General features: G+C 33.0%; 1 protein-coding gene across 1 annotated transcript in view; it reads right to left on the bottom strand.

The window, feature by feature from the left end:
• Window positions 1–3385: 3385 nt before the first annotated feature.
• STPG2 (sperm tail PG-rich repeat containing 2) overlaps window positions 3386–11760 on the bottom strand; it is a 521818-nt gene continuing 513443 nt past the window's right edge. The window contains 2 exon segments of the mRNA XM_023637683.2: window positions 3386–3853; window positions 8679–8827. Of these exon segments, the coding sequence (XP_023493451.2) occupies window position 3853; window positions 8679–8827 (150 nt within the window). The 3' untranslated portion in view covers window positions 3386–3852.

The following is an 11760-nucleotide window of genomic DNA, read 5'->3' as shown; positions in this document are numbered from 1 at the left end:
AGGAAGAGAAGATAAGCTTTAGTAATAAACTTATGCTTCCCCTATGATATCATCTGTTAAAAATAATGTTAAATTCAACTTCAAATCTTTTATTATTTGACTGTAGAGAAAAATATATGCATAAATGCCAAGGTAAATTGAAGATAGTTCATCAATAAGATCTACCTCACGTGAAGATAAAATCATAATCCTCAGAGTATATATCATTCTGGATATCTGAATTATCTAGATAGCTAAGTTATAACCTTTGAATACTATCAATTAAAAATTTTAATTATTTTTAACAGACACATTTCTTGAATCTACTATGTACTTCACCATCATGTTAAGTAGAAGATGTTTAATGACACTTTCTTGACACTTTAGTCACTATTATGTAATATCTGTTACTTAATATAGCAAATATGATTTTAGATACAGATGTATAATGAAGAGATTTAGTCCTGAGGGGACCCTGACCAACACATGGGTCTGAAATTTTCTTTCTTGATGTCAGTTTGTTTTGTAATTATCTGTTACCTCATTATAGAAGCTGCCTTATGAAAAATTAATTGGTACCTCACGGACTGATGTTACCTTCTATGTGGTTTTCTAATTGTTCAGAAAAATCGTATTCTTCATTGTGTTAATCACCACCACTCAAAGTTTTGTCTCCAATTGAACATCTTTGGCTCAAAAGTACCCCAAAAATCTTACATTGTTTCTGCTATACTAAGTACCTTATTTTCAAAAGAGCCTAAAGAAAACATACTTCTCACCTTTTCAAGAATTAGGTAAAAAATTTGGAGAGGTAGCTTACAATAATTCAATAGATATATATACAAGAGAGAATTCTGTAGGTAAGATTCCAAGATTTCCTTAGTGCTTGACATTTATTAGAATTTTAGGTATAAGTAATATTAGAGATCATACTTAACCTACATAAATAAATATTATATTCATTAATTACGTGTAAGATTACAAATCAAAAAAGCTTTTGCTATCTTGGGTTTTATAGGTAAGACAGCTTCTAAACTATTTATTTATATTTAATTTCTAAATAAATAGTCTACGTTAAATATGTATAATTTCTCTATATAGATATGTTTTTATTTCTGAGGATTTAATACTAAATCCCAAGAAATGAAAACAGCTCGACACATTTTCTCCAAATTTAGAGATAATCTTTGGGACGATCTGATTTAAAATAAGGAAAAATAGGGCACATAAAATACATTTTCAGCAATCTTGGAGATAAAAACGTAGATAATTGTACAGAACTGCTAAAACTGAGGTACAATACCAGTTTTTAAATAGCTGCTGATTGGGAGAAAAATACTATATTAATTAATACGCCACAGAGCAAGAAACCAAATAATGTCTTTAAAATTGAGCATAGAATTAAGAGCCACAAGGGAAGGTCATTTAAATCATAAAACCTGTTTGCAATTTAGATACTTCCCACACGGGGAACTCGAGGCAACATGCCCTAGTGTGAGGGAGAGCAGGGATTTGTTGTGTCACCATGGTTAATGACAACCCTAGGCAACACAGGGGAGAACTGACCTTGTAAGAATAATAGCAGAAATCTGGAGAGGGCCTATATGATGGATCATCTTGCTCATGAAATCTCTTTTGTAATAACATTTAATATCCTGAATATTAACATATTAAGCAAAGGTTAAGTGGGTCAGTAACACTAAAGGACAAGAGATGATTAAAAAATATTCCTAAACAAAAAAACTGCCTTCTCAGAATGAACTCCATAATTATCAAATTAGAGATGAGATTCCTCAAGAAAACCTAATGTTAAGCGATAGTGATAGTTCAAGTGAAAAAGACGAAAACAAGCTAAAGTAAATAAGAGACTTATTGGATGAAATTATTGAAAGGATCAGTTGGTAGTGGGGGAAGGCTTTTCCAACTACTTCTGTTTTTCCAACTAGTTCTGGTCTAGAAAAATTTAAAACAATTTAAGATTGCAGACATAAGAATTGTCCTATTGAATAATTAATACATTATCTTAAGAGTTGTGACTAGCAACTCTCTCCCACATTCTGGATTTTCACTTTTCCTTCATGAACAGATTTTCAAATTATTTAATATATTATAGAGGAATAGACTCAAGAGGCAGACAATAAAAATCCTTCTATAAAGTTTTATCTTGGAGCCGGCCCCATGGTCGAATGGTTAAGTTCACATGCTCCGCTTCAATGGCCCAGGGTTCACCGGTTTGGATCCTGGGAACAGACCTACACACCACTCATCAAGCCATGCTGTGGTGGCATCCCACATAGAAGAACTAGAATGACCTGCAACTAGGATATACAACTATGTACAGGGGCTTTGAGGAGAATTAAAAGAAAAAAGAGGAGGATTGGCAACAGATGTTAACTCAGGGACAATCTTCCTCACCAGAAAGCAAACAACAAAAAAGTTTTTATCTTTAAAAATTCATGCAAGGATGTGGCAACATATGTAATGCACTTCAAATGCTCTTGGTCATCTGAATTTTCTGAGAGAAGAACTGTATTTTACAGGGTTCACATAACATATAAAAAAGGCAGCTGAGGAAAAAAAAATACTATAGGGATGATAGAAACCTGGGGGATTATGTAGCTAGAGTTTACCATATAAGCAATTAGAGTAAAATGCAGGTTCCAGGGCTCATTCCTGGAGGACAGATCATAGCAGTTGAGAATTGTTAGATGTGTGGAAGTTGTGTTATTTTATCAATGCATCTGGTGATTGTGAAGCAGCATCTTCTATGTTTGAAAAGGACTAATCTAGCACACCAATTCCTTTATTTTATAGCCGTAGAACAAAGAACTAGATGATTAAGTAACTTAGGGTTACATAGCTAGGACATGAGCTCAAGATTTCCTGCAACCATCAGTTCCGCGCTGTTTTCTCAATTCAATTCAATTCATCCAATCCAAATTCATTGACCATTTACTCTGAGTTTTATTGTTCCAATCTTGAATGACTAATTTTAGGTACATTCGTGGAGATATTTTAGATGAAGTTTTCTTAAACCAGAACACACTGAAAGATTTCAGGGTTACTTGAATCCTTTGAAATTATGCTAAGTTTTATTTGCATATCATTTTTCACCAATGAAGTTTCCAAAGCTTTTATCAAAATTTGAAAGAAGTTTATGCTACCTCCCAAAATTAAGAACCGTTGATCCAAATCCTTATCTCTGACTGATGTGTTCTTCAAGATTATGTTAAACCTAGTGCATTAAACTCAAAAGTCTTAGGATTTAATATTTAAGCTTATCTACCTTCCCCAAATATGTAGGCCATTGGAGAGAATTATATGTGTTGCCATAATTTAAACACTTTTTCCTTGCTCTCTCTTTTGAGAGCACATAAAATTCACACGAAGTAAAACATACTGAATATTCCTTTTACAATTTTTATTCTCCACATTTATAATTTCAGAGAACTGAAGAGTAAGAAAATAAGTCAAGTGGATGATACATACACATAATAAAGTCATTTACTTCATTTCAGTATGCCTAGTTTTTGGAAAGTAATTGCATTCTCTAGTTAGAGAATGAGATTCTAAAGTGAAAAAGAAAGGCTTTCATCAAATATCTTTATTCAGAGTTATATTTTATATGGAAACACTAGTAACATATGTTTAGAAAGAATGCAATGAATATATATACTGCTTTTGCAATAGGAAAATTTTTGAGGAAAAAATAGAGAAATGTTTGGCAAGAATAGATTTTTCTATCTCTCTAGGTTAGAAGAGCAATTCTGGTCCTTTGAGTAGCTGATAGAAGACATCATCAAAACGGAATTACTTCTTATGAGAGCACTGTCAGCTGACCTTTATATTAATAGATAATACCTTTGGAATATATCTGTGGGGAAAGCAAAGTTGTTTCTATTAAGTGGTGTCTCTATTGTACTTCTCAACCTAAGCCAAAATATTCTTTCATATTGCTCCTCTAATTATGTTACTTCAAATAAAAAAGATACAAAAATTTCACAAAATATCCTTTTTTTCTAACCAAACTAGGTGTCATTGATATCAAGTAGTTCATATTATGTCAGAACTTTGGTATTTGGATTATTCTAAGGACTCTGCTGGTAACCAAAGCTGGTTAAAAGTGTATATCAAAACATATATTATACCTGCAACTGTTTGGATGTTACATCATCATAATAGTGAATTTAATAAGATTAAGTAATTGATAGAATAGAAAAAAAATAGCAACCAAATAAGCTGTTAAAACTTTCAAAATATTATTTAATATAGTGATTTATCCATTGATGAATACTCTGGGAATAAAGCTCTTTTATAATAAAATTAGTTATAAAATGTACTCGTAACACATAAAAGGCTGTACCAGATTTCATCTTAGGAGAGATATCAAGTTTTTCACTAAGTCATGTATGTGAGACTACACTTGACAACAATATTTTATGTTCATTCCCATTATTACCAGGAACAGTTGAACAAAATGTGGCTTGCTTGACTTAAGGTAAACCTGTGAAGTCCAGAGAATTTGTTCTGGTGACGTCACCCTTGCTATTTGACATTCAGATGGTGATTCCTTCCCCATTTTCAATCATCCAACACTCTTCTGTTATCCTGCTTGCTCCTCCTTCACCCACACACGAGTGGAGCTAACAGCAGCCATTTGAACATGTTAACTCACTCATTTTGCCTTAGAGTTAGTATAGTAGCTCAGCCAAGCATTAAACTTCTCTCAATTTAATTGCGAAATAAAATAGTTTTTTCTGAAAGTTAATTAAAAGAGGGAGCCTCCAAATGACACTATACTTACTGAAATACAAAATAATTCTGAATGCAAATCTGATTTGTTTTCTGAGGTTCTCTGGTGGTAATAAGAGGAGAATGTATAAACAGAAAAGATGGAGTCAGTCTTTTTGTTTGTCTGTAAGAGTAATGTTGAACATGGAGCTAATCTGGCTTTATCTTCTGAAGGTTTATTTTACAGAGGGAGTGGGATGTGAGCGGGCACACATGGGATATGAAAACATTTTTGAATGACTTATTTTTGTATGATATCGTGTAAAAACGATTAAATAATTAAATATATAACTTTAAAATGTTTAGTTTATAATGTGACAATAATAATCTTCAAAGAAGTAAACCTGGAAGTTTAAAAAATAAATAAACATATTTCCTTAAAGAGAATATATAGTTTTAGTAGAATGATGAGTAAATAGTTACATGTCAGGATATATCATGTCTAGGAGGTATTCTTTTTAGTTATAAACGTTCATCAAAGATACGGGATTTCAAGAATTTCTTGTGAGGTAGACATGAAAGAGCTTGCTAAACTATAGTAAAGGAAGAATTTCAGATATGGCAGAGTAACTTGTTTTAGACCAAGTCTCAGAAAAATTAGGAGAATTTATTTCTATTAAAAACTGTTTAAGAGAATGGAGAGCTACACAGACAACCAGGCCTGGTAAGGACCAGGGACCTGGTGAGAAGGATGAGGAGCAACAACATTGAAGTGAGCCGTACATTCCCTTGGAGGACTCTTAGTTCTTAAGCAAGGCCAAAAGGCAGAAAAGACAACCACAAAATGAATGGAAATCTAAGATTTCTGAGATTTCTAAGATTTCTGCTGAGATTTTGCCCTTCTCAAGGCCTATAGAAACAAAGTTTATAGTTCAAGTCCAATACAGCAGGACTTAAAGGGAAAAAATCCTGAAGAAAAGAGAACACTGATGAAATTCTGGCATTGTGTCATCTTTTACCCTTAAGACATCTGCTAAATTTTATTTGATGTAGGGCCAAGAGGCTAAGAAGTAGAGTCAAAGGTAGCAGCTAAAGGTCTGGGCAGATGCACAGAGTGTTTGCAGTTTCACAGGGTGGAGGAAGAAAAAAGGAGAAGGAACTCTAGTGATCATCACTGTCTTCCTGCAATGATCCTAGAATCACAGAAAGGTTACACCCTAGGAACATGTGTGATGGGAATTAGAGCAGCTCTCACAAACATATGAAATCCAGTCTCTGAACAAGCGAAATCCTGCACTAGAAAACGTTGGTTTTCCCCATATTTAAGGTGCCTGAGAGAAAGCAAAAGGATACCTTGTCTGGAGGAATATGCTATGAGACAAAGCATCAAATTACCTCTATAATTTTTCATAAGCTATGACTTATTAGGCATGCTAGGAGATAGAATCAAAAGACAGAAACAAAGAGGATAAATAGATAATATAAGCAGATCTAAGGGAGAATCAGAGTTGGAGTTATCTATTACGGCCTTCAAATTAATGAAGAGTAAAATGCTTAAACAAATTATTGACAAGGTAGATAATCTCACCATATAATTAGGATTTATAAACAATAATCAAATGGAAATTATAGAATTGAAAATATAATAATTTACATTAAGAACTCAATAGACTTCTTTTCAGATTAGACATTTGAAGAAAGGAAAGAAAGGATTAGTGAACCAGAAGAGAGATTGTTAGAAAATATACAGATGGAAGTACAGAAAGAAAGAGGATTTACAACACAGAGAAGAACATCCAAGATACATGAGACACAGTAAAGGGATTTAATACCTGTAATTCAATTTTCAAAATAAGAAGAGAGAAAATATTATAAAAGCAATATTTTAAGAGATAATGGGTGAGAATTTCCCACAACCGATAAAAAGACACCAATCCACACAACCCAGAACGTCAGCAAACACCAAGGAGGATTGGGGTGGGTGGCAGGAAAACCTAGGATCATTAGAGTAAAATTAATTTTTAAAAATGCACAAAGACAATTTGAAAAAGCAGCCAGACAAATAAAAGACACAGTACCTTCAAAGGAAAAACATTCCATCAGAAACCATGGAAGGCAGAAGATAATGCAATGACATCTCTAAAATGCTGAAAGAAAATTAGTGTGAACCTGGAATTCTTTATCCAGGAAAAATATTCCTCAAAAGTGAAGATGAAATAAAAATATTTCCAAAAAGAGTTCATTAGACAGAAATTAATGATCCCAAAGAGAAACACAGAAATGAAAGAAAGAGTGAAGAGCAAGGGATCAAATAAATATGTGGGTAAATCTACATGAATATAACTTAAGAAATGATCGTAATAAGCTCTGTGGGGTCAAAAAAAGATATAGAATTGAAAATTATCACAATTATAGCATAAAAGGTAAGGCTGTAGTTTTAAATTAAGTAGAATAGTTTTTAAATCTTTACATTTTAAAGGAAGTGCTGTATTATTAATAATTAATTGTGATCATGAGCAGAGATAATGGGCTATTGCTCCTTGTCATAACAAAATATATAATAGAAGCAAAAGCACAATGTGTGAAATGGAACTGAAAATAAGACATTATTTTTTAACATAGCTTAATGATGTATCACTATTGCAAAATATGGATGCTCTAGACCAGCACTTTCCAGAAGAAATACAATATGAGCCTATGACCACATTAAAAAAATAAAAATAAACAGATGAAAGTAACCATAGCAGTGTATTTTATCCAACCCAATATATCTGAAATATTATCATTTCAACATGTAATAAATAAAAAATATTATAAATGAGATATTTTACACCTTTTATGTGAAACTAAATCTTTGAAATCTGGTGTGAATTTTAGATTTATGGCACACGCCAATTTGAAATAGCCACATTTCAAGTGCTCAACCATCACGTGTTGCTAGTGGCTACCGTGATGGACAGCAGAGGTTTAGACTGTAGAAAGAAGAGACTCTGATAGCATCTATATGAATTTTATCTATCGCTCCAATAAGTAGTCAAATGGTATATCAGATAATAAAATTTTCTTACTTTAATAAATAATTTTCTGTTTAGAATCCAGTTCCCTAGCAATTAATATAATCTCAGTAAATTTCTGAAATATAATGCCACTTGGTGGTATGGATACTGAAAAGAAAGGAATCTTTGTCTGGAATACAGTAACATCAAATAGTATAAAAGAAAATAAAAGTCAAATCACTGTCACAGCCATTATTATACACTCAGTGTTTAACTCAGTGTTCAATATCTACTAACTGTTTACAAAAGAATCTCTCTTCTTAACGCAAACTTACTTGATTGTACAATTTGGTTAAAAAAGCCTAGGTTTCAATGAGATGTAATCTCACAATAACTGACTAAAGCATGACATTATTTTTTATTTATTTACTTTTTTTGCTGAAGAAGATTCGCCCTGAGCTAACATTTGTGTGAATCTTCCTCCATTTTGCATGTGTATCACCGCCACAGCATGGCTGCCGATGAGTGGTGTAGGCCGCTCTGGGGAACCGACCCAGGGCTGCCGAAGTGCAGCACACCATACTTAACCAGTAGGCCACGGAGCTGGCCCCTATTTTTCAGATTTCTTTATATTAACAAAGATAGGTTAACTAAAAGAAAGCCTGTCTCCTTTACCTCATTAAGGTAACTCTTCTATCTTGGCATTTAAGACAAATGAAAAGCAGACTATAAAAATGAAAATGTAATGGCTATTCGTGACCAGATTAGCACTTATTTCTGGAAGCATGAAGTTTGTGCTCTCCTATAATCTGTTAATTACTCCTTGGGACCATAAACATAACCAATCTCTAGAATACGGACGCAAATGTATTGCTTTGAAGGCAGAAAAAAAATTATCTGACCCAGAGATTCTGTATGACAGTTAATTTATGGATTGTAAAAATGGAGCAACCATATGATTCTGTGACTTACCATTTAGAAGATTCTACTTTGCTTCGTCGGTGTTTTGGTTTGGCTTTTTGTTGTATAGTTGAAGTGTTTTCTGTCTTAATCAGGACAGAATTTGGTAGAGTGACATTAAATGTTCTCTTCAAAACAGAATGTCTTAAAAACGGACTGAGCTGTGGAAATTCAAACCAAGCAATAGTATATTTTAATTATGTCATTCATAAACTTTGAAAAATTATCTTACATAAATCATTACTAAACTCATTAAAGTTTATAACTTACCACTTACCAACACCCTTCATTAATATCTTAAACACTTAGATTCCTAGGGTTAATATCTATAAAAGTACTTTAAAGTGTAAAAAAGTTGCTAGACATGAGGTTAACTAAAGTATGTTTAATAGTTTGGGCAAAAAAAATACATACTTGAGAGAGACCAAAATCTTTTGTGAAAACTTAAACCATTTTTAAGAAGAAATATATAGCTTTTTGCATATATTAATATCAAATAATCTTTATTCTCAAAAGAAATTTTGTTTCCAATGAAGGTAGATATTGATTTCCCAGTGTGCCTTCTCTCAACATTTATCCTTTCAACAAATATTTATTAAATGCATATCATCTGCCCCAAACTATCTTTAGTACTGTGAATATGCAGTAGCAAGACAAAGTCCATTTACATTTACCATTCACATACCAAAGAAAACATTAAGAAAGACAAAAATTGGAAACAACTCTAAAAACTAAAAGAAAACTCCAGTGTCTGATTTTTTAACAGCTGTGAGAAATGTCTACTAAACTTATTGCAAAAAGATGACTGAAAAACAAAATTAGAGGAATTTTCATGCAAACAGTGTTTACTGAGTGCCTCCTGTGTGATAGCAGTCCTAACCTAGTCCTATCAATTCTTAACTTTTTCTTTCATGCCCTTTCCCCAAGAACACTGTACAATAAGATATATGAAGTTGGGAATTGAGATGAGCATTTCTAAGGGCAAATTGTTGACAATACTGCATTCTTTGATTTTTAGTTTTTCATTGTCTGCATGTGATAGAATGAGAGTTCCAGGTGTTGAGTCAGCTTCATGTAGAAAGATAAACATTAGATCTCAGTGCAGATCTGGTCTTGGATGCTTCCAAGGGCTGTGGCCTTTAGAAGATTATCTCCTCTTTCTGAACTTCTGTTTCTTCATTTTTTAAGTGGAGTCAATGCTATCTACCTTATATAGACTTTCTGGGTATTATTAATTGAATTAAAGGATGTAAAGCAGTCTTTGTGCTTGAGAAGCAATACAGCTTAGTGGTTAAAAGCATGGACTTTCCATTGATTGGAATCCAGCCCTTGCTGTTTGCTTTCTGTGTGTCTTTAAGCAACTTACTTCACCTCTCTGTGCTTTGGTTTTCACATTTGGAAAAAGAAGACTATAAAATAATACTTATTTTGTAGTATCATTTTGAGGATTAAATGAGTTAATATGTTTAAAGCATATCAAGCCTGGCATATCAAAACCATTATGTAAGTATCAAATATTATTATCATCTTGTATAGTGTCCCCCAAAAAGTAAATATTATTATCAAGTTACTTAAAAATAAATTTTTATTCTGATAGAGAGGTGTGAAGCAGGGCAGGTGGAATTAACCCTCAGTCTAGGGGTCTGCAAACTGCCGAGAGTTCATTGGGATATATTACTCCAGGAGGATAAAATTAAAAGGAAGATTATTTCCATATCAGAAGACAGAGAGCAGAGTCAGGGCAATTCACATGTCCCACTGTCATAAAATATCAATTTTTCATAGATGTCTTCTTTTAAAAGCATAAACAAACAACCATATTACACAATTTCAATGAATATATTTCAGTCTAAAGGAAAATAACATTAATTTGAATAACAGAATAAGGGAAAACTTCTAATATTTATTTACAATATGAACAAATATAAATTTCAGGAAAAATATAACATAATTAAAAGTAAATAAAACTCAATCATTCAAAAATCTAAAAAGATCATTTTAAATAACTATTGAATTAAAGAGAAATATAAATATAAATACAAGTATTTAGAAAATAATACAAAAGAACAACGAACCAACATTTGCAGAATTTCCCCCAAAGCTGCTGTCATAATCCAAAATGTTTCATGATTTTTTAAAAAACCCTAGGAAAATACCATTTATTCCTCCTTCTTTTCATTATTCATTCCACAAGTGTACATCGAGTGCGTACAACATACCTGGTGCTGTACTAGGGTCCAATGATACAACTGTCAACAAAGAATACTAACTCTACTACCAATAATCAGATAATCATAAAATAAATATAAAATCCAACCATGGTAAGACTGTCAAGAAGAGGTATACAGAGATAAACAGGAAGATTCGACCAAGTGAAGGCGGTCAGAGGCGATCCTCATTAAGGAAGTGGTGATGGAACTGAAACCTGAAGGAGGATAGACCTTAGCCACCAGTGGTGGGGAGCAGATGGGGAAGTACTCCAGTCTCAGACCAACATAAGCAAAGACCCTGGAGCATGTTCTAGTAACTGAAAGAAGACCAGCGGGCCTGGAGGGGCAGAGAGGAAGGGAGGCATCGTGAAGGCGATGCTGTGGAGGTAAACAGACCAAGTGAAGGATTCTAGTCTTGATGATAAAAGTAATGAGAGATCATTGGCATTTATTAAAAAATGGGTGAGACATGATTTTCTGATTTGCTTATTGGAAAGATAATTCATCACCATATTTTGCATTACTGTTTTTATTACACATTGAATATCGTATGTATACTTACCTAATTACTGAAATAATTGTGTATCACTAATTTTAATAGGAATTATTTATTTTTGTTTATTTTGTTAAATAAGAATTACTCAGCAAGAGCTTTTTCAGGTTAGTTACCTTCTGGAAGCAGAGAAGACTCTATAGTGTGAGACACAGAGGAGAAGACTGGGTCAAAGATGAAAATTTGCAGGTTATCTGTAGATATACACCAAGAGATTACAGCATGAGAGAAGAACCCAGGGTCAAGACTTTAGGAACTCCCACGGCCACATATGGGGAAGGACCCTATAAAAGATAAGAAAGTGGAGTAGGTAGAGAGGTAGGAGGAGTAT

The sequence above is a fragment of the Equus caballus genome, chromosome 3, assembly GCF_041296265.1.
Source record: "Equus caballus isolate H_3958 breed thoroughbred chromosome 3, TB-T2T, whole genome shotgun sequence".
Taxonomy (NCBI): domain Eukaryota; kingdom Metazoa; phylum Chordata; class Mammalia; order Perissodactyla; family Equidae; genus Equus; species Equus caballus.
This window is presented reverse-complemented; position numbering and strand designations above follow the sequence as displayed.